We start from the raw sequence: 24,096 nt of genomic DNA on the forward strand, positions 1-24,096 counted from the left end.
CGACTGCGCGGCTCAGCTGTCGCTGTCACCGCCACCGCCACGGCCAGCCGCCGCCGCGGGGCTGGGGCCGGGGATGCGCGGCAGGGCTCTGGGGCGGGCGGCGGAGCCCGGCAGCCCCCCGGCGAGTGCCGGCCGCGCAGGCTGGTCGTCTACCGCAGCCCCGCCGGGGCTGCCTGGCACCCGCGCACCCCGTCAGCCGCTGAGGAGACTGCCCGCCCCTCGCCGGGCCGCCGGCAGCACCGCGGCCGCCCGGGGCCAACCTGCGCCGCCCGCCTCACACCCGGGAGCGGCGGCGGGGCGGGGCGGGGCGGGGTGCAGTAGGGCGGGGCGGACGGCCCTGCCTCCCCGCCATTGGCTGCAGCCCGCGGCGGCCGCGCTGCCATAGGTGCGCGCCGCAGTCAGTGGCGCCCGGCCCCGCCCCGCCGCGGCTTTATAACGGGCATCCCCATGGCCGAGGCGGGTAACCTGCCGCGGCGGGAGGGGGCAGAGCCGGCCCGGGGCACCGCGCGCGCCGCCGGCCAACGGACACGCCGCCGCCGCCGGGCTGAGGGGCGGCCGCCCGGGAGAGCCGCCTCCGGTGGCCGCAGAGCCCCGCCGTCCCGCCGCTACCCCGCCGCCGCCGCCCCCCCCGAGGGACGATGGTGCCGCGGGCCTGGCGCAGCGCGGGGGCTCGCTCGCTCCTGCTGGCGCTGCTGCTGGCGTATCTGCCTCAGGGTCGCGGCCACCGAGCCACGGGGCCCCGGGTAAGTGAGCCGCCGCCCCGGCGGCGGGGCCGCCCTTCTCCCGCCCGCCCCGCCGCGGCAGGTTGCCCTGCCCCCGGCCCGCCGCCCCCGCGCCCTGTCAGCGCCGCAGGTGAAGCCCCGGCGCTCGCCGCCGGGGAGCCCCGGCCGCCCCCGCCCCGCGGCGGGCACGCAGCGCCTCCCGGCCCGGCTCCCCGCGGGCGCAGACCCTCGGAAGGGCCTCCCCGCTCGTTAAAAGCCGGGTACCGGCTGAATGCGCGAAGTATGTACATCGGTATGACTTGTTGGTATTTATTGCAGAAAAAAAGGAGGCGGGGGGGTTGGCAGGCTGTGTTTTTATATTGCTCCTCTCGCGTTTAATGTAGCCCCTGTTCCTAGCACAGAGCTTTAGGACTTTTTTTTTTATGTTCCCAAGTAGGGATTAAATGAATCTCTGCAATAAAGCTAGATGCATTCAGCCCAGACTTCTCCCCGTAGGAGACTAGCTCTGTTTTTTTAATCTGACAATGTTTGACTCTTACTGGGGCTGTTAATTTCACTTACCAAACTCTTACATTGCTCTGGGGGAGAACCAACATCTTTTCTAAATATGGTCCTCCCAGTGAGCTAATGTTACCACTGCAGCACCGCTACAGAGTAGTATGAGAGCTTTCAATTATAAAGCTGCAAAACAGTAGCTGTTCTTCAGCCAATGCTGCAATAAAAGCACTGCTCTGGGTAAGTGGAAAAACTTGATCTCTCTGCAGGCGTGTTGGATGCATTGACCATGTGCATTCTTGACCCATCAATCTGAAATGCTATGAAATGTAGTACCTAATTAACTTACACCATGGTTAGGCAAGACAAGGAGCCTTTGGAATCCCTACTCGGCCAAAGTATAACAATAAGGGATTTTAGTGCAATGTTCTAGTTTTTTTAATAGAAGCACTGTTTGACTGTGATGGCTATTAAATGCTTCTCAGAGCAATGGAAAGTGTACTGGCTGCACTGGTGTCCTTATGTTCAGCTGTGCTGTGTAGCCTCTTTTACGGCCAGATGTGTAACAGCAACTGTTAGAACGTGGCAGATCAGAACTAGTGTGTGCCATAAATTCTTGGAGACCTGTTTTAAAGGATGGGGAAACATAGGGGTGCTTATGCATATATCTGTATTACCCGATATCAAGCATAAACCTCAAAATTGGAGTGGTGCCAAATAAAGAGGAGCTTTGAGGTGTAAGTAAGAGTCAGGCTGGATGACTAGGGCCCTTCATCAGCACTGGTATCTAAATGCTTTAATGAAGAGCAATTGAAACAAAGAACAAAACAAAAAATCCTGATGGCAGTGCATAATTGCACAATGAGCCTGTCTATCAAACAGTTTCCATATATGACATTTTTAAATACTGTACTTTACAAGGCAGTATAATTGCTCCCTGTGCTGTGTCGTCTTTGGAATGGGAGCTACTTCAGGAGAGTGGAAAACCAAATACAAAGGACTACTGATTTACTTTTTGCTTGAAGTAAGTGAACTGACTTTGCTGTTTCTCTGACTTTGCTATTTCTCCGTTCATGACTGGGGGAGAATATCAGCTGTGAGCACCAATGTCTACAGTTCTGTAGAAAGATGTGCCTCAAAGTTTTAACTTACGAGCTCTTAAATGGAAGGCTGTGAACTTTCAGGATGTTTAACTCATGAAGCCTGTCTTCTCACCCTTTTAAGTGCAATGCTTAAGTGCATGTGGAGGTGGGGAGTTTGGTTTACTCATTTGCAACTATGTTGATTGGTACCATAAGCCCCTGAGCTTCGTCTCTTGTGATTAGACGTTGCCAGTAAAGTTGTCATTAGTATAAAGGTGCCATACTTTAGATTCCAATGTACACAAGAAAATTCTTTATTATTCAGTTTTCAATGATAATTATCAAGTTACACCAGTGTTTCTCATGCTGACTTTTGATCAAGAGCGTATTCCTGTCAGAAACCCTCCCTGGATGGGGAGGAGTGTGTGTCAGTGTTGCAGTTCTGGGGTCTGATCCTGTAGGTGTTCGATTGCTAGGTGTGATATTTACCCTTTCACACTTTCTTTTTGTATGGTAAGCGCTAGAACTACAATACTTGCAAGCTGAAATGCTTTTAAAGGTGAACAGAAGTTTTTAATCCTACTCAATGAGTTTAAATGAGCAGCAATAATGCTTGAAGCAAGTTCTTGATCTTTTGCCTTGCATTTCCCTCTTACTACTGTAGTGTTGCTGCTAAGCTAGGCAGCCAGCACTGTCACTGAATACACGGGCAGAGGAGTAAGTCTCGCTGCTGTTTGCAGAAGATTATGAAAAGCTAAGGGTATTGAAGGAAATAAGTATATCTACATCTCTTGTGCCAATGAGGGATCAAACTTTCAGATGAAGCGAGTTAATTCAAGATGGTTACTTGAATACCAAGGTAAATTACAAGTGCAGCTAGTATCTATGGGCCTGCTGAGGTACTTCTGGCTCTGAAAAGGTGTACAAAGCTTGCTGTTTTCTGTTATAGTAAAACTATGAGCAGTGACATGAATCCCTTAGACTTGGGAAGTGTCAATGACCTGTAGGAAACATCTGGCTTTTGTACATACGCTGTGGCCCACTGACAGTTAATAACAACTATCCCCAGTGAAGGCCCATAGTAAGTCTAATATCTTGGGTGTTCTAGAAATAACTAGGAAGCCCAAGGCTGTTGTGTGACTTGTTTCCTCACTTGACAGACTCTAGAACAGCTTCTGCTGTGTTAGGCAATTGCTTGGTCACTTCTAGTCTTGTAGGTCTAAAGAGCATTGTGGAAGCAATCAACTGACCATACTTGGAAAATGTCTGTCTGAAGGATGTTGCCTTCTGGAAAAAGATAATCAGGCTTTACTTTCTATTTGTATTCACTTCCTGTGTGCCTCTTTCTCTGCTGGCATGAGACCTGGAGTTGTGTGACAAGCCAGGTGTTGCTGTTTCCCTTCCTTGACCCCAAAGTGATAGATGGGGAGCTTGACTGGGCTGGCTCGTGCATCACCTGCCATGTGGTGCATTTGAGCAGTACTCTTTCATAGCAGAATAAATAGATTGTGCCACTAAGGTCTGTTTTCCCCCATCTGAACAATAAATTGTGACCTTTGTCTTTCTAGTTCAGAAAGATAGATCCGTGTAGGCCCCTGCTTTTTGAGTGTAATGCTTGACCATTATGAACTTGCTCCATTTATGGCAGAGAACTGTTGGTGGAAGTAATGACAAATACTAGCATAGGAAAATGGTGGGTGCTTACAGAAGGAGCAGAACATGACTGCGGCAGTCAAAAGCTGTTCTGGAAGACTGGGGATCTGTACCCCCCAGTGACTGCAGAGGACTAAGAAATGGGAGGGCAGGGCAGTCACTGTAACTTTCTTCCTAGTTTCATGTATGGAAATGTGCAATGTACCTCCTTGAAGGCATGCTGATTGGAGATGGGGGGACATTCCAGTTCAGTGCTGTTGTGAAGGGAGGTAGTAGATAGTAAAACTATGAAGATACCCACAGATTCCAGTGTATAAACTGGAGTGCCACAGAGCAATGGGAATTCCCTGCTGCAGCAGGCTAGTTAGAACCCCAAATAAGAACCTTGATAAAAAGTGCTGAAAAGGTTCCTGCAGATTTGCCATTCCCTGTGGAGGAGCAAGCAGCATTGCAGCTTGTGCCAAGGAGCCTGTGTTGCGCTGTGTGTTCTCCCTGTAGCCCTGCTGGGAGGGTTCCACAAAGCAGGTGTCTTTACACATTCTCTACTAAAATTAGGGAGACTGTGTTCTTCATGGTGGGAAGAAATTAGAAAAGGACATATGATAAAAATGTAAAGCAAAGGGCTCCATATGAAGATCTAGAACAGAAGAGTGAAACTTAGGATAGGTTTTCAATGGCTGAATTTTGTTTCTTGGTTTGAGCTTAATCATCACTGTGCATTGGAAAGGTCTACACTGGTAAGTAACGACTGAAGCACTTTAATGTTTTAGATTTCCTTACTGTTGGAAAGACTCATTTTAGTGAAGGAATAAGTACCTGAAGGCCAGTCTTTAGAAAAGCATCCTCTGACAGGACAGATTTGTTACCCTATGGCAAATAGCTTTTGGTTACAGATACTCTGTTTTGGTTGGGCGAGAGATGTTCTTCCCTAAGTGGAAGCTCTAATTGTATATAGAGCTATACTAATTATTTCTCTCTCTCTCTCCTTGTTCCTATTTAGACCTTTAATGTTGGACAGCTGATTTCCTTGATGTGTACCAAAGAAACTGATCTGACTTGCTTTTTATACATTATGCAACTGTGTTGAGAAACAGGATTAATTCTTGTGTGGAGAAGTATTAAAACATTATGTTCCGATACATTCCTGTTCTAAACAGGAAAACACTGTAGGATCCAGCTTGCTCTGTGTAGTTTTAGAGTTGGTGTTTTAGTTGCCTGAGCTGAGTTGGCTACGAGAATATTTCACTCATGTTAATGACCTCTGTTGCTAGTGAAAGATTTCTTGCCACCAAAAGATTTGATACAGAAAAGGAAACTGCTCATGTATTTCTGCTGGTGGTGGCAGCAAGCTCGGTAGCTGGTGGAACAACTGCAGTGGTAACCTCTTGGACTAGTTTTCAAGTTTCTAGCACTAGTCATGTGCTAAGGTAATCTTCACTGCCATCAGTGCAGAGCAGATGCTGTCTTGGCTTCTTTCATTTCCAGATAGCCTGAAGCAATTGGTAAGATGACTGTAAACCTCATTTCAGTGGTATAGTAGCTCTGGAATATTAATATTGCTGTTTAAATATCTTAGAAGTTCTTATCCTGCCATCTCAAACTAATTGCGACATTACTATGTCAAAAAACCCCAAACAAACAAAAACCCATTTGTCTCCTACTTGGCTGCTGAATCCCCAGTTCTTCTGGGGCTGGCACATCTGACAGTGCAGTTAAGTGTTACACAATAACACGCTCATATTAAAAGCTAAACATGGAGCCAACACAGGTGAAACTGAAGCTAATCCCTGCAGGCTGCTGTGCCAACTGTCACACTTAGCCTCCTGTGTGACAGCATGATGGCTTCCTGTTGGAGCCCCCCAGCAGCTGCCACAAGGTCTCTGGTACTGACATCCAGGGGCTCTGTGGCACACCAGACCTTGAGCAAAGCTTGGTGTGCAGTGGTGGTAGTTTACTGCTTTGTCATCGAGTGAAGTTCTGGCAGGGAAGCGGATGTTCCAGCTTGTGACTTGAACTATGAAGCCTACTTTGCCGTTGCATTACAAGCTTAACTACTGTTGTTGCATTGATAGGACTCTAAGCTTCCTATGCTTGTTTGTGAGAAGCTCTTCCATTTGTGAAGTTCTTGCCCCAACACTGAAGGCTGCCTTTGCTGTGGGTGAATCACTTTCCTGCTGGAACTTCCTGGGTAAGGTGTGAGGTCAGTGAGATGTTTGCTTATACAGAGAAACTACCAGGATGTGATGAATGTGGTTTGTAACTGTCTCTGTCTTCCGACTGGCTCACATGAGCAGTCCAGGCTTGTGTTCAGCAGCTTGCATGTGAGCCCTGTGAAGCTTTTTGTGTGTGGTGGCTTTACTGCCTGTAGGTATGAGAAGGGAGTATTCTGGCATGGAAAACCTTCTGGTCATGACTGAGAATGCAACTCTGCGCTCTCTTTTTGGGGAGGCATTGTAGCCATAGGAGAGTAACAGCAGGAAAGCATAGCTAGTCACACCAGAGTGTAAAGCTTGCACTCAGGGCAGTGAAAACAACCACCCACCATACAAAGGAGCTCTTTGTATGTGACCTCATGTAGGCTATCTGTGGTTCTTCAGCCTGAGAGCAGTCAGCTCCCTCAGGATGAGGCCTTACCTTGAAACTGGGCTCATGGCTCCTGTCTTGGATGGTTTTTCTCCTTATCAGAGTAGCCTCCTGATGCAACTTGGACTCCTGTGGGATGCTACAGTAACACTGTAGATAGTGTTAGCGATATTCATGAGCATTAGGGAAGAATCATCTGCTCATTTGAGGAAAACATTGCCTTGTATAGTGGGTCTGCCCACTCACAAATGCTATTCCTTACAAAATTGAAGAGACAAATATGTTTGTTATGCTCCCCTACAGGAATTGCTGAGGGAGCCTTGTGCTGAGTAAAAGGCCTACATACTGGAAGTGCAGTCCCTACAGTGTGTGTATGGGTGATGGAGCAAACAGAGGCTTTGGCTTATAAAGGGATTCATTCTAGTCTGCGTGACCCTTCCAAGGTGGCCTTAAGACTGGTCTGGTCCTGACTGGATGATGCTAAGGTGCCAGTGGTAGCCTGGAGTAACAGCCTTGGTGGAAGGTGGTTCTGTCAGATGTTTCTCATGATGGCTTCTCTGGGGCAGTTGTGCTTTTGTCTTCAGAGCAGTGGCCTAGAAGCTCCCATAAGCCTCCAAATGCCTGCACTGTCAAACTCTTCCCTGGTGGTCTCCCAGCTGTAGCCTGCTTGGGAGGACATGCCTGCATGTTGGGTTTATGCATTTTTGCCTCCCACTGGCTTGTGGCTGAGCCAGCTGCTTTTGAGAGCCCACTGACAGGTGTTCTCATTTGGAGTGGCACGTAGCTATGCAGTGGGGAAGTGAGTGGTAGGTGTGAAAAGAGAGTGAAGTTAGACCTTGAGGGAAAGCACCTGTGCCTGGAGATGGGAAAATAATGCTAGTTACTATAGGAACAGAGGCTGCATCATTAAAGGTTGGCTCAGAGTTTTGTCAAGTAGAGTCTGGCAGCAAAGCCTAGACAAGCTACCCATCAGTGCTGCTGGCAGGCTCTTCCATGCAGGTGGAGGAAGCCATACAGAAACTGGTGCGTGTAGGCAGATAACTTGCTCTGCCATGGGCACCCAGACTCCTCTCCTGGGCTGGAGGTGGAGTTCTTGAGGAGCAACTACTGCCTCTGGATGAAGAACACGAATGAATGAGAGCAGGACAGTAGTACACAGGTAAGTGCCGCAGAGTGCCACACTGCTCAGTACTTGAGCACAGACCGAGACCATGTGCCACGGTTCTGTAAACTGGGTTGCCTTGCACCAAAATCTTTGACTTGGAGTGGCTAAGGGGAAAGAAGCAGACTGTCTGCATGCAACATTCTTTCTGGGCAAGGCATAGACTGAATCTATTCACTGTTTTCAGAGTGGAGGAAGCCTGCTGTTCTGTGCCACTGAGACATTTGATTAAAGCTGGGGTGGACGGGGGTGGTAAAAGCGAGGGCTTTCTCATGGGTGAGCTTCTGATAGAAAGAATCACAGGAAGTGGAAGGGAAGGTGCATAGGAATAAGGAAGATGGGGAAGCAGGACAGATGAAATGACTTGCTTTTCTGAGTTTTTTCTTGGCCACTGGTCCAGTTAATGGTAGTTGGAATCGTATCGGCAGAGAAGTGCTGATCTTCAAATAGGGAGGAGAGGTTCCAAACACTTAGTGGGCAGATTTGGTTTCAGAGTTTCTCTTGGCCACCAGTCCTCTGTTACCATTAGCTGGGTCACAGACTAGAAGGAATGTGGAAAATGTTGCCCATCCCTGTTCCATGACTGAGATCAATCACTTGAATTGCATGGGGAAGCCATACTCTGCCTTCTGATGAGAAAAGTCCACTAGCTTAGCTGCTATACTTAGGCTTGTTGTGATGTGTGGAATAGTGCTGCTTCTATAATCTTGTGGAGTTCTAGAATACTGGGTTAAGAACTTTTTCTTTGGTTGTACGGAGAACCTGAAATAAGAGATCATCTGATCCTTCAGTTAGAATTCTAATGCTTTAGGGTTTGACACTCCAGCAAGTGAAAATAATCCAATACAGTCTTAATGTAAAGGTAACTATCTTATGTTCTACAGCCACCATGAAACTGAGCAGACTCATGGCTGTTCCTTGGGCTGCAGAAGCAGCAGTGTGGCTACCTCTGGTATAGAGGGGGGAGTGAACCAGGAATCAAATAGATAAGGAAGCATACTCAGGTGAAAACACCTGGTAAAGGTAGTGGTATCCTTTAATGTACAACAGGGACACATGCCTAGGAAAGATGTCCAGATGTACACTATCTCTAGATCTTGCTTCTGTGTGTACCAGATACACACTAGTCAGAAGCAGATAGGATGATAATCTTTTGTTGCATCATAGACTCGCTTGAGTAGAATGAAGATTAAAGAGCCTACTCTAGCTGGTACATCAAACCATTTCCCTTCCTATTTCTTTGAAGCGGATTTACATGCAGTCTACACTTAGGCTTAAACAAATACTTGGTGGAATGAGGTGCGGGTTAAGAACTAAAAAGCCAGAAGCTCTTGGGTGTAATTTCCAAGTGGAGGACATTAAATGAGTTGGAGTTTGTAGATACTGGGCAGATAAAGGGGTTTCTGTCTGTGCCAAGTAGCTACTTCTGATTTAGGTCTAGTTACCATACAGAATGGTGGTAACTCGTTGGCTTTTGCCTGGAGTTTTGCATTTGGCTTATTCCTCTGCTCTTAAAAGTTGCAAAAGTAGGTAAGCTGTGTGCAAAAGGAGCTCTTAAAAGTGTGTATGTGTCTGGAACACTAAAGGATAATATGCTCCAAACTTGTAAGGGAAAGATGAGTTTTAATGTGTATGTTTCTCAGTCTTAGTGGAAGCAAAATGCTTCTAAGGTAGAAGTCCATAAGACTGATATGTATGAAATGAACAGGGCTGTTTGTAGCAAAAAAGAAGTGTTCATTGCACACAGTTCCAGAGATTAACTTCACTTGTTTCCCTTTCTGTGTCTTAATATAAAAATATGTAAATGTAGAACAACTTGCTCCACCCTTTTAACTTAAACAGTACTAATATCTACCTCCAAGGCTTTGGAGTTCTGTTAGGTGAGGGATCTGGTGTAAGGCAGTAACGCAGCACTGCTGCCGTATCTTCCTGCTGTTGTAGTAAACTGTAGCCAGTAGGATTCTCAGCGCTGCTGCTGGTGGTGTTATTTGCCCTCAATTAGATGCAATTGCATCTATTTAGATGCAATCTGAAGTATTCCTGATAATTATGCTAGATGCAGAAATCTATCCTGCTAGAGCTTCTGAAAGCAGTTGCCATGAGATAGGATATCTTAAGTGCACTGCACATGTGTACAAGTCCATGGGTTTACTTGACTGTAAGAGAATAGTGCCTCTGGCTGTACCTAAAGGCCTCAGGTTATGCTAGAGGTGCTGTCCTGCAGCTTTATAGGTAAAATCTGAAGTGATGGCAAAGTGCCTACTGCTTATATGAATAGGTGATACCTAATAGTGGAAGAAGGTATTTCAGTGGTGGTTGTGCTACCTAACGAGTGGCTCATGTTTTCCATAAGGGGATAAACATTGAAGGAATTTGCTATGAATTTTTCTCAAGGTTGCTACCAGCATTCCTCTGACTTTGTCAGTGTCTATGCGCTATCTTTGCTTTACTATTACACAGGTACAGCCAGTATTTTTAGGAGCAGGAATCACACACAGGTGCAGGATTGGAAGTCAAAGCTGTCTTCTATAGGCTTTAGCTTGTTAGGTGCTCTGTATAGCCAGTGATGTTCTGCTGCATTGAGGCGGGGTGTTATCTCAGTGGCAGTAACTGGTCTTGCACTTACTTTACTCTTCCTAGTTTAAGCTTGAACTCTAGGAGTAGTAGCTGCAATTTCTACAGATGTTTACAAAATGGACATAAACATACTTTGTTGCTGGTAGCTTATTAATCATTGTCTGGAAGTATGTCAGCCCAAATTTATTTTTTTGGATGCTCATCTTCAGGAACTTCCAGGGAGCTGAGCATTTTCTTCACAGTGAACTCTGAAAGTGCTTTATACTCCAACTTGGTGGTGGTTTTCTTTTTTAAATTAAGGACTCTTCCATTGAGGCAGGCCAGTTGCCTACAAAGTAGTCTGGATGTTACTGGCGGTAGCTGTTGAAGTTTTCCAAGGCTGCCAGGTTTTGTCCTTGGTTCCTCTGAAGTAACAAGTGTGTTGGCAGAAAAAAATTGTATTCTCCTGGACTTGAGCTGTCACCTAAACTACTAGCCTTCTCAAAACTTGCAGAGTTGTTAAAATCTAACTGCAGGAATTCTCCAGAACTTCACAGCTCACCTATCAGTTATGCACACTGTGAAAATCAGGATTACATTTAAGGTGGCTGATGGAGCTTTAAATAACTAGTCAAGTTAAATTTTTGCCATGTTGTCAATAGTATAGGTGCCTCTTGAGCGTGAATAGGATGGGGAGTGGGAAGCAATCAATGTGAAACTAGGGCTGCTGGTGCTTTTTTTGTCTTTGTCCTCAGTTGTCAATGAGTATCTAAATTTCAGGATTTTTATTGTGAAGGATAGATACCTAAAGGAGTTCCAAACTAGCTGGATTGGGAACAGAAAGAAGTTGAGCTTTTCTTTACCACAGAAGTGCTTCTTTACCTCAAGCACTTTGGCAGCAGTATTGGAACTGAAGCTAGCTATTGCTCATCAACATATTGCAGTGTATGGTTTGCAGACTTCTACTTGGGGTGTAAAAGCACCCATAGGACAAAGCACCTTAATTCATCTGCTCTGTTTGGTAAAATCTGTTAGTGTAAACACAGCTATAATGTGTAGCTATGTTAGCTTCATCCTCCTAGGATAAGAGCTATCCTGGTTCGTGTGTGTTGTTCTTGCATGAAAGTAAGTAAAAAAAATAAAATCAGTCTCAACTTCCAAACTGAGTTTTGCCTGTAGAGTTAACTTCAGAAAAACTCAGCATGTTTTCTAGAACACTAGGGTTTTTTGCTGCTGAAATTGGAACTGAGTGGGAGGAAGAAAACTGCCACACTTCAGTAAATTTGAGCATTCTTAAAACCTGCCCTTCATCTCTGGAATTGACCCAGTTGTATGACAAGTACATCTTGAGCCCAAATATTTGAGACTCCGATCTAGCTTGAATAGCTGGTGAGTGTCAGAAGTAAACTAAGTTTTTAAATTTCCTGTTGGAACTCTAAGAATTTACCTAATAGTGTCCAAGATTTGCTTCTAGTTCTGCTGGCGTGAAGACAAACTAAAACCAAAAAAGCTTCCACAATTGCTTTATGTAACCTAGGGACTTCCCCCCCTGCCCCGCCTCCCCAGGAGCCCCAGAATAGATAGGAAGAGTTCATTAGGAAAATCCCATGCAATTTGCAAAGAGAAGGATTTTATTTTAGTTGAAGCTTTAAAACCACAACCAGCAACATTTGTGCTGTTGAGTGAATGACAGTCCCAAATAGAAAGTCTAACTTCAGCTGTCAGCAGGTTTTTCTCTGTAGCAAAGAATACTGAGTTCCAAAGGCATATCTTTCTTTCCCTGTGTTAAAAAAAGATGGGTATCTTATCACAGTAACTGTTCTTCCTGTTAAACTTGATACCTTCTCAGGTGTCCCATGCAGTTCTTAGCTCATTATTGCTTTTCTTAAGAAAATGTCCACATCTGACCTTAAGTGGGGAACCTCCACTATAACTACTTCCAAGTCAACCTGCCCACTGATAGTGTCACCTTTAGAATAGCTATAGATGAAAAGTGTCTGACTAGCTTTTTCCTTATGTCCAGACTGTTGTCAAAATCTGCTCTACACCCTCCAAGATGTGTACTGTGTATGCCTCTGTTCAGGCAGGGCAAGGAGAGTGGGAGAACAGTTCTGAACTTGGTACTTCTTGCTGAACACTGCCTGAAGCCTTCCTCCTGGCAAAGGTGAGTCCAACTTCAGGAATTCATGCTTTTCTTTGGAAATCACTGGGGCAAGTAAATCAAGTTAAACTGCACATACGTTTTCCACCTGACATGCTTTCCTTTGGTTTGTTCAGCTTTGATAAACTCTTCTCAGGTGTAGAGATGTAACCAACCTTTTGGTGCAATGATTAAGTGCAGCATGTCAGAGCCAATGCTAAAGATGACTTTCACTTCTCTTTCCTTGTCTTCACCTTGCATGAAACCATGGAAAATACAAGCACTTATATTCAGGAAGTGCCAGAAGGCTAATGATAGACAGGATGAGGTCACCTCAGATTAAGAGGACAAAATAGGGTGTTATCTTTGGCTTGACTCTGGTTAGTATTTATTAGAAAGCAAACCTAGGGATTACCACAAACAACCTAAGCCAAGCATGTCAACTCTTCGCTGTATGGCAGACGAATGTTCATGCATATCCATGCATTTCCTAGGGCAACCAATTAGGATCAAGTGAGAAGAGATAATCTTGTCAAATCTCATGCCAATGTTCAGATGGGTAGAACCATACTTATCTAAAATTGCTTTAGTGGGACTTGCTAGTGGCTTTTGTTTCACTAGCAGATGCTGATGTAAAAATACAAGACTCTCTTGGCATCTGTTTTGTTGTGAGGTGATTGACAGCAGTGCTAGGCATTGTTTACACAAAAGCATCTGAATGAAGTCACTACTGGATTCAACAAGATACTAACTGAAGACAGCATTTATAAATGCTGACACTGATGAAGCTTGCTTAGTTAATGCCCTGGACTAAATTACCATCAGAATTTGATGGCTCTGAATAGAGGAAACCTCTTAAAATAGGCAGGGGACAGGGTTTGAGGAAGAATTTCTTTCCCAAAGAGTAGGGAGTACTTTCGTCTTCTGCATTACCCAGCTCTGTTCTTATTTTTGCTGATAAAGCAGTTGCTGGGTTGCAATATCAACTCTTTAACTGAAATTCTTGTCAAGCTGCTGTCTGGCTTCTTATTCATCTTGAGCACTTGGCTTGGAGCTCCAGATCCCTGAAGTGAAGGGAAAGCACCAGGAAGTTTCCCCTTACTTTAGGGACAGACATGCCTCTGTCTTAAGTATTTTCTGGGGAGGAAGCTGATGGTACCCAGTGTCACCTTGTTCACAGCTGATGATGGTTAAGTGTGCAGCTGGCTCTTGGGAATCTTTCCAGATGTATTATAGGGCAATATCTATGTTAAATCTAGTGCTGTATGCAGAGGCTACTCAGCTTGAACAGTTTTAGTTGGACCTACTGCTTTCAGACCATGAGCTTGACTTTGTAGGAAGCTTCCCTTTAAGTGTGATTTCCCCTTCGGGGGAAGTCTTTGTGGAAATTGAGTAAGATTATAGAGTTATCCCACTTTAAAACTCAAATGGCAGTGATTCAACAAACACTACAAGCTACTGAAGAGGCAATTGTGGAGGGCTGAATGAATAACTGGCAAGTGTCTGTCTTAGTTGAAGCTTGGAATCCACTCTGGTAATTGCAATATAAGCTATTAGGCTAGAAAAGAAAAACAAAAGACAGATGTTTCTTTATCAGTCTGAAAGGTCAGCAGTTCTCCTGGAAAGACAGGAGGGCTCAATACCTCTGACTTGGTGTCAGTCAACATGACAAGATTAAGCAGAATGGTAATTAATCATTTGCATTCACTTAATTCCCCATTCCTTCCCTTGGTTGATTTATTTGGTGGTTTATTTGTTCATGCCAGGGAAAGTTTCCTTTCCAGATTTCAAACTATCCCTGTATTTCTTACATGTCACTTATGCTACAGTCACCTGTAATGATGAGCAAGATGCCACTGAGTTATCCACAGGACCAAATGGCATGGGCAATTCCTAGCTGAAGTGCGAGGATGGTGCCTAGAATCTGCAAACTGGAAAGGCTTCTGCTTTTCTCCTTGCTGGTGTGGTTTGTTGACCTTGCCCAGCTGCCAGACCCCTCCTTACTTCTTCCCCTGCTCCACCATGGGTCTTTCCCATGGGCTGCAATCTTTCAGAAAAAAATCTACTCCATCGTGGGCTCTCCATGGGCTGCAGCTTCCTTCAGGAAATGTCCAACTGCTCTGGTGTGGCATCCTCTCCATGGGCTGCAGGGCAATACCTGCTCCACCATGGTCTCTATGTGCTGCAGAGGAATCTCTGCTTCGGCATCTAGAGCACCACCTTCTCTGACCTTGTTTGTACTGTGGCTTCTCACACTTCTTTCTCTACCATGTGACATTTTGCTTTTTGTTTTCAGAGGCACTGCCAACTTGGCTGATGAGCTCACCTTTGGTCTGCCGTGGGTATGTTGTGGAACCATCTGTGTCCAGCATGGGGCAGCCCCTGACTTCTCACAGAGGCCACCTCTGCACCATGCTGCTACCAAAACCTTGCCATGTAAACCCAACACAACTAGTAAGACCAGGTTCTGCACTGTTAGTCTACAGGCTGAAGAAGCATGCTGCCTTGGCCTGGAAAGCCTCTAGTAGAATCAGCAATGGATGTGCCTGTGCTTCTGGAAGTACCACCAACATAGAATTCACATGTCAATTGAACTGGTTGTGCCCTGAAGTCAACTGCTTCAATCCTTTTCAAGGCAGTGTGGATATCTTACAGAGGTTGTGTATGGCTTTGCTGTGAAAGGTGCCAGTGCACATAAACTCAGAGAAGATGTAGTCTAACATATATTCTACTCTGTGTTTTTCATTTTAAGGTGTAGCCTCAAATTGACTAAGTACTTTCAGGTTCTGTTCCCATATGAATGTAGATTTCAGTATTGATTGTGCTACTCTGTTTTTTCTGTGAGTGCCTCTGCTTCCAGAGTACTGCAGTTCTGTACTGACTGTGAACAGCTGCTTTGCAGGCATGTGTGTGACTTATGGGGAGCAAGTGACTTCCATAGTAAGGGAGGGGAAAGACTGATCACCTTATGTGAGAAGTTCTTTGGGATTCTAGCTTCTACATGCTACTGATGTTTCAGATCATGGGGTACTGTTGCAAGTTTTCTGGCAGTGAGTTGGGTGGATGATGGGTGCTAAATCCCACAGGAATTCAAGCACCTAGATGTTAGCTATTTCTGTAAGTTCTGGCTCCTTGAGGAGCCTCTAAAAATCTTGGCATGGCACTGCAAGGCTGTCAGAGCCAAACCTAGGGATTGGCTTTTCATCTTCCCCTTTTGGAAGGGGAAGAGAGCACACAGTTAACAATGGGAAGAAGTGCTGTTACTGGTCCTGGTGCACCAGATATTGTAACTCCTGACAAACTTCAACCTGGGGAACTTAGAGGAGCACCTTTATAACATACGGATCTGGTGTTCTGCATCCTTGGGTGTGGACAAGCCCCCATGCTTTATTTCCCTGATGAAGGTATGTTTGGCCCACACCAGCAAAAAGCCTAGCTAGACTTACGTCAGTGCTATCCAGTGAGGCACAGGATTATGATAAAGCTTTATACCAGTTTTAATTTGTGAGCAGTTTTCTTCTCTTAGAGTTCAAGTTGCAGGTGCTGAAACTTGACATGTAATAGTGATAGTGCTCTGTGCTTGACAGTGGAAAGGAATATGAAATACTTGAACAGAAGTAGCTTCAGAAAAAAGCTACTGCCCAAATACTTAGGTTGTCTACTTTAATATCCTGTATGTCAAAGAGCAAAACTTCACTTTTATCTCTTAACAGGTTTTTCTTACTGTTGCTTGAGGCTAAAACCTTTCTCTTGCTGGACAGCAAGAAGTAAGTAATTTTGGTCACAAACAGTCTCCAAACAGGATAGAAATAAACTTTTTTAAGTTTCCAGAATCTGCCAACTTCTCTAACATTTTAATCTGAGGGTTTAGGCCTTTACCAAATTGTTTCTCAAAGCCTCATGAAGGCTATGCCACTGCAGTAATTCACAAGCACTTACTGACCTTATACTTTAAAACAGTAATAAAACTGTACTTCCTTTCTTGCATTGCTCACTGCCTTTTGGCAGGGTTTTGTGGAAAGTACAAGCTTTAAGTAAGATAAAGCAATTTATGAAAAAATAAGGGTCTGTCCTAGCTGTAGAAGCACCCCTGCTTGAGTTAAGATTGTTGGCAATGAAGGGCAGTAAACAGCAAGCTTAGCTGCGTACTCCTGAGCTGTAACAGCCTCCTGTTTCCAGTCTGTTTTTCAACCCATGAACAATCATGCTGCATTCATACTGTTGGTTTGTGTTTTCTGATCCCCTGCTATGTGTCGAACTTGTTGCTTTGGCCTTCTGTGAGCTACAGCCAGGCAACTCACTCCTGTGGCAGGACTGACACTTAAATTTTGCCTGCCAGTTGTATGGCTGGAGCTGGATTTAGTCACTTGCCTTGGTGGTCAAGTCTAGATGGACAGCTACTGAAGGCAGTCTGGACAGCTCTAGCCTCCTGGTTGAAGCACGGACATATGTTGGAAGTTCAGCAGCTTTTAGACTACAGGAGCTCTCATCATGATACTGAAGTTCCTGATAGCCAGCTTGTGCTGGCTGTAGGACCATGCTGAAAATGGGCTCTTTCTGTTCCTACTGACTTAGCACTTCTAAATATCAGGTAATTAAGACACTTGGAAGTGCTTCAGCTGTTTCTTTCATGCAGCATACTAGTGAATTAAGGTTAGCTTTTGAAATAGCTTCTAAAAGTACAGTAATTAAAAAATCCATGGCTGCTTGCAACTGTTATCTTTTGGAGACTGGACACTCAACTTACATTGGCAGTAGGTGCATCTTCTGTTTCAGAAGCCCAGCTTCTTATGTGCTCTCAGACTAGTTTGTTAACTCTTCCCATCACCCATAGTTAGACTGCTTGCACATCACTGGATCAGAGATGTTGGTTCAGTAATAGTACCTGGTATTTAGTCTTAAGCAAGAGGCTTATGAACACTGGGTAGGTACACAATGTGCAGTAAATCCTAGAGTTGTACTTAAGAGCTCCAGGCAAAGCCTGGAAGTGCTAGTTATGACCTTTAATGCTGTCCCATTACATAACCCCTGTGAAAAAAGGAGTTACAGCTCTGAGTCTCTGCTACAAGTTAAACTCTAAAGATAAAACATTGCTTTCCTTTCCTGTAGAGTACGCTTGGGAGCTATGCTAACAGTTATGCTTCCTACCCTCTGTTCAGAGTAACAAGAGTCTTTTTTTCTTTTTTTTTTTTTTTTTGGTACTGTTCATAATGCAAAGTTCTTCATGCTGTCTGCTTAGCAAAAACAGAGCTTGTGTGTACTCACCATGAGTTCTGATAGCTGAGAATAGGAGCGAATGTTAACATCTACTAAAAAAAAAAAATAGAATAGACCCCTACTCCATCCAGATTTGTGCTAAGAGTTTCAGTGTTCTGGTATGATGTTCCAGCCAAGTGTAAGAGCAGTATTGCATGCATGAGGAGTGACTTTACTTCCAAGAAAGTCTAAGACAAACTATTTCTTCAGCTTTTTAAAGATAGTAGGCTAAGGCTCTGCATAAAGCTTGTTGAATAGGGAGGATTTATTCCCCCTATCTTGAATAGGGTGTATGTCTCAAAGCAATAGTAGATTATTTCTTTGCTAATGTAAAATGAGGTAAACCAGTTCAATGTGAGAATAGTTAAGGGTGTCTGGGCTAACTTCAGCTGAAGGTAAATCTCTCTGCTTTTAACACAGGAACACTTTGCTGTTGTCCTGTGCTGGCAGAGCTTTCTACCTACGCTACACGTAGTGTAGGTATAATTTAACACCAGAATTGTCTGGTCTTGCTTTAAATATCCATATTGGTTATCTATAAGAACTTACCTGCTAAAAGAAAACTATACATCTCTCCAGCAGAGATCTGAGGTAACTTGTATGTCCCAACCTTGGCATTGAAATTAGTTTTATCCTGCCACTTGTCTGGAAGCTTTCCTTGCATATCTGGTATAGTGGTGGTGGGTAGATCCAAATTGTTTACATGTACTTTAAACTCTGCAAGTGTCGTGGTTTAACCCCAGCCAGCAACTAAGCACCACACGGCTGCTCACTCCCCCCCCCCTCCCCGCAGTGGGATGGGGGAGAAAATTGGGAAAACAAGTAAAACTCATGGGTTGAGATAAGAATGATGTAATAGAACAGAAAAGAAGAAACTAATAATTATAACAACAACACTAATAAAATGACAACAGTAATAATAAAAGGATTGGAATATACAAATGATGCACAGTGCAATTGCTCACCACCTGCCAATTGACACCCAGCTAGTCCCTGAGCGGCGATCCCCTGCCCCCATTCCCCCCAGTTTATACACTAGATTTGATGTCCCATGGTATGGAATACCCCTTTGGCCAGTTTGGGTCAGGTGCCCTGGCTGCATCCTGTGCCAACTTCTTGTGCCCCTCCAGCTTTCTTGCTGGCTGGGCATGAGAAGCTGAAAAATCCTTGACTTTAGACTAAACATTACTTAGCAACAACTGAAAACATCAGTGTGTTATCAACATTCTTCTCATACTGAACTCAAAACATAGCACTGTACCAGCTACTAGGAAGACAATTAACTCTATCCCAGCTGAAACCAGGACAGCACGGATGCGCACCTTTGCCAACAACTGTAGAAGACATGCCTATGGCCTGATAAGAGCATTGCCTGGACTTCATGGATCTGAGTGGATGACCTGGAGATGCTCTAAACTGGCATAGTTTGTCATGTTGTGCTCCCTCTTACTGAACGGCACAAGGGCAAGATGCAAGCCCTGGAATAATGTGGTTGTATCAGACTGGCTATGACACTGCTGTGTGGCACCCTGGGCAAGCTGGTTTCAAACTAGATGTTGAGCAGCACTTGAGGGGATTATGTGGTTCCTCAGAACCTGGAAGAGTTATCTGCAGTGCACTAGAAACTGAATTTTCAAGAGGTTTTGGTGGATGGGTTTGGCCCTATGTATACCCTGAAAGGCCTTTGTCTGAATAGAGGAAGGAAACTCTAAGCCCTCAAGTATGGGTATGATGAACTAGATTTAGCCTAGCTAGGGTACACTATTAATTTAGGCTTTTAACATCTACATTCTCTTTGCTATGAAGTCCCATGGCCAACCTGTGCAAGGTTCTTGATAGCTGCTTTTTATTCTCCATTGTCAAATACTTAAGTACTTGCTTGAAATAGAACAGTGAGATGATTCAGCTGAGTGCAGGGTTTCTCTGCTCATCTGTTGTTTGTTAAATGTGAATGCAGGATTGTCAGTCGCCTTCAGTTCTCCTTGTTTAGGTTTGCAGCATGCGAAAGTGAGAATCTGTCATGGGTGTATGTAAACACAGTATGTTAAAGCATTCACTCTACAACTGTGAACAAGGCACTTGATGGGAATGAGGAAAGTAGGTCTGGAACATGTAGCGACGTTGAACTTAGCCTAGAAGGGAAGAAGACAATATTGCTGTCTGCAGATGGTGCAGACAATGCTCAGAAATCCTCTCTGCCTTCCAAATTATCAAAAAATTGAAATGAGATGGCAAAAACCTGACCAATGTACACAGTGGTGTGCCAGGGTGGGAAGATAAGGGTTGACGTGATTTGTGGCTTGATGAAGTGAATTTGCTGATGTAAGCTAAAGGCTTGCACTAAGGCAGTTACGATAACAGTGGGATGCCTTTCATGTGGTTCTAGGCATGAGCATCCAAGTGGTGATGTGATCCCTGTAGACAGAGGACTTTGAGTAGCGAAAGCCAGTATCAAAAGTCTGACTTCCCTATAAAGTATAGGGCAAGGCCTGCCTCTCACACTGAATCCTATTTTCAGAGTAAATTTCAATGCCCTCTAGTGGCTTTAACGGTACCAGGAACGGCTGGCTTGTTATCTAGAACACCAACCTCGGGTGTTTTGCTTAGCAGGAAGAGGTGGCTGGAGGTGTGTGTTCTGGGGACACAGCTATGCTGTAACTGTATGAGGAAGAACAATGGAAAACATCCAGGAAATATTTCCCAACTTGAATTATTTAAATATTATGGAATGCCAAGCATTCCAGAAGTGAGATCTGGGGGTACTTTTGCCTTTTTAGGCTGGGAATAAACCTTCTCTGAGGAGCCCACTGCAGAAGAGTTTCATCATTCCCTTCTGTAAGAGCCTGGGTTTTAAGAAAAGAATCAGATACTCTGACACTAAAATGGGAAGCTAGCCAAGACAGACTTGCAGAATTGCACAGTGCAGAACCACATCAGCAGTGTGCAGTAAAACCTGTTTTACCTCACACCATGTAGATAGAATGCATAGCACTTTATGTACAGTGCAAGAGCATGGAAGACTGTACAGGCTTGGGGTCTTGCAGCAGTTGCAGGTCTGTATAGGCACATCGGCTATAGGTGTGAGCTCCTAACAGGTTAATCTCCTAAAGTAACTGCTTATCTTTGAATGCTGTTGCCTGTGTGCTCTCTAACACTGTTTCTTGTTCTTTTGAGGAGTAAAACCTGGGATGTTCAGTGTTTGTGTGGCTATAGAAGGTAAAAAGGTGTTTGGTGGCATAATTGGCTGTCTGCACTTGCTTACTACCAAGAATGAAAACTGGAATATGCCTTAAGGAGTTTTCAAGATCAAAACTGCTTGCAAGACTCTTGCCTTTAAATCTGATCTTTAAATTTACTGTGGCTTCTAATAATGATGTAGTAGTTCAACTTTCATTCAGTATGTTGCTGGTGAAAGTTAATTAGATGCTTTAATTCCACTTGAATAGTCTGCCTGACCAATGATATAATTAATTGGCCATTTGTGCCATTTGGAGGTGTATGCATTGGTGTGCAGCATACTGATAAGGTGTCCCAGAGATGGCTTTCTTGCATGTTTAGTGTAAAGTGCTTTGAACTGGAAATTGAGCAATTACCTCTGGAAGCAACTAATAAAAGCAGTGGAAGTTGTAGTTAGTAGCTTGTACTGAATGAACAAAGATTGGGTTATGCATCTGGCTTTTGAAGACTTAGTCTCATCTGAGTGTGCTTGTGGATTGGAGAAGCTCTGTTCTGGTAATTTCCTTGGGTTGTGTTTTAAGTTAGAGAACTCCTAAATAGCTTCAACATGGTAAAAAAAAAAAGAGCCTAAAATGCAATAAGACTTGTCTTTTCTCTTTAGATTGTGTTCTTTGAAGTGGTGCTCCCCCAGTGTGTTAAGGCTTTGTCCCAAGAATTGAAGGATTTCATTTCACTAGGCTTAGGATCTTGAGTAACTCTTCAATGAAGTAAATCACAGGCTTGGTAAGAACTTTGTTTTAAGGGTACCTTGTCCTATACTAACACAGTGGATGTATAGCTGCCAAAATACTTGCTTGATCCCTCTTTTTTTCAGTTCAGTGGATTGATTACTTCAGTAGGAAGAGAATAACGCTTCTGAACAACTCAGGGTGGTGTCTCTTTTCCCCATCATGCCTACTGCAGCTTTGTATTTCCTAGTTCTAAAGTATCTAAAGTTACCTTGCCATGTAGTACTTCTGCACAGACGTGGCTAGATGTCTGAGGGGTTAAGCAGATGCTGACTGCTGCTTCAGTCTGTACAGTGTGGATTTGTCTAAGTAAGAAATAGGTAAAGATAGAAACTTGTCAGGCTTCTGCTCAAGTCTAGAAACTTAATCGTTATTTAGCAGGTGAGGAAGTCCTTTAAGGCTCTAAACCACTGTTTCAGCAGATCTGTACTCCAGTGATTAAGCATTGAATTGGATTCTTCAGCTTCTGGTTTTATCATGGATACTACACTTGATTACAGTTTGTTGCTGAGTTTATGTAGTCAGTCCTGTCTGATACTGAACTTGCCAGACATTCCTGTGCTGGATAGGGAGGAGCAATACTGAGATGGCAAAACAGTTGCTAAAGCTGGCGTGCAACTTCTGTAGCCTCTTTGAGCAGTTGGCTTGGGTGCATCTGCCAAAGCCTATAGCTGTTGGTCTCCCACAAAGGTACGTGCCTTAGATCTGATATTTTTAACTCTGAGCTTGTCAGCAGCTGAGTGGGTTTCTCTGTGAAAGGGAATGATGTTAACAGCAGTCCTACTTGATCTTCTCCTCATATTGTAAGCTGGATTGTCAGCAGCATGTATATTCTGCCACAAATTTGCAGAGTGGGAACAGTCCAAAGGAATTGCCCTGGAAGTTTTCAGGAAGAATCTATGCAAGCTGTGAGTCGTCTTGAGAATTAAATGCCACATCAGAGTGGCTACTTTTTCTGGCTCCTTTCTTGTTTGCTGCTTGTAAATTAAAAATTTGTAGGGCGTCTCTGCCTTTTTGCATGTGCTGCCCCATTGCTTATTTTGGGGTGCCTTACCCTTTTTCTGTTCCTAGTTAGGTAGATAAGTGATTATTTTTTCTTTTACAAAGGAGCTGCCATTTGTTTCTAGATTTGCAGCTGAGAGGAAGTGCCAGCACTGGAATAGAAAACAAACTCATCCTTCACTGCCTCTCCCAATGCCTTCTATCTCACAGGCCAGTTAGGTGATGGGAAGGGACAGTGCCTGGACCTCCTGTGTTGTGCTAACCTCTGAGTGCACAGGGTACTCCTTTGAGATCCTAAATGGTACTTGGCTCTGCTGTAGTTGGGTTGGTGCCATGTTTACACTTAGCTTGCCCCAAAGGTGGGGAAAGGGAAGGGAGGAATGTCAAGTATCTTCAACTTGCCACAGGATGTGATTAGGTAACTTAAGAGGATTTTCAAGTCTTTCAAACAACGAGTAAACATGTCAAATGTGATGGAAAGCTTCAGAGTCTTCTATGGACAATCTAAGTCTCTCTGTCAAACTTGGAGCATCAGGTTAGTGTTGAATTTCTACTCCATTTTGACCCCCCTCCTTTGAGGGGGAAGGTACTAGCTGTTGTGGGAGGGGGAGCAGGTCTCTGCAGGCCAATAAAGGAATAACTTGCCCCTTCGCCACTGAGGGTTAGTATCTTATGGTTTTGGGTAAGCTACTAATGAAGTTACAACTTGGTTTTGTAAGAAAAACTGTGGCATCTTACTCTTACAACTGCATGGGTCTGAGTCTCAAATTCCACTTAACTCTTGGACTTAGATTAGTATATACATTACTTCCTTAAAAGCCCAAACAAGTCAAGTAACTCCACAATAAGCATGCCATGTATTCACTCAGCGGGACTGACTCTAGCTTTTTTACCACCTTTTGTGTATTTCTACCTAACATTTCCTTGACAGGTGAAAAATCTCAGACAATGCGTAGTGGTGTTCTGTCTCGTCCCCAGGCCAATACTCATGCAGTGGTATAAAAGAACAGTGACAGGTTCTTGCTCAACTCTTCCCTATTGAAGGGTGTTCGCTGTACTGGTTAGGTTAAAGCAGTAGTGCTGCTTCATTCACTTCTGTCCAATGCTATTCATCCATTTCCTATGTTAGATAGTCACGCTGCATCAGCAAGTGCTTCCCTATAGTTCAAACACTGCATGTAAGTGAAGCCTGTGTTTCCTTCACAGCTGTAATTGGTAAGAGGAAAGAGCTCTGAGGTGTAAGGAGTTACTGCATCTGACCACAGTGATGCATTATTGTACTCTTGGATGTGTTTTTGGTGGGTAACTATGAACACGACCAGAGGCTGGGGGGGAATAGCTTTCCAGGCTTTAAATGCCTGGAGAATGGTGGTAGCTTGTGCTCTCTTTTATCTTTTCTACTGGCCTGTTTTGTGAACTTGAGTGAGTTACCATCTCTAAAGCTTTTCACCTAGAGTGGGATAATGCCTGCCTTACAGGT

General features: G+C 44.4%; 1 protein-coding gene across 6 annotated transcripts in view; it reads left to right on the top strand.

The window, feature by feature from the left end:
• The first annotated feature begins 451 nt into the window (after nt 1-451).
• The window catches only part of SMOC1 (SPARC related modular calcium binding 1), a 139,675-nt gene continuing 116,030 nt past the window's right edge, over nt 452-24,096 (top strand). For 2 of the 6 annotated variants that reach the window (XM_030001409.2, XM_030001447.2), the window contains exon 1: nt 456-743. In XM_030001409.2, the coding sequence (XP_029857269.1) occupies nt 639-743 (105 nt within the window). In that variant the 5' untranslated portion in view covers nt 456-638. Of the gene's footprint in view, nt 744-24,096 lie in introns of all 6 variants that reach the window. The other 4 variants (XM_030001457.2, XM_030001420.2, XM_030001429.2 and 1 more) reach the window with 4 other exon arrangements.

Source organism: Aquila chrysaetos, chromosome 2, assembly GCF_900496995.4.
Source record: "Aquila chrysaetos chrysaetos chromosome 2, bAquChr1.4, whole genome shotgun sequence".
In the NCBI taxonomy this organism is placed as follows: Eukaryota; Metazoa; Chordata; class Aves; order Accipitriformes; family Accipitridae; genus Aquila; species Aquila chrysaetos.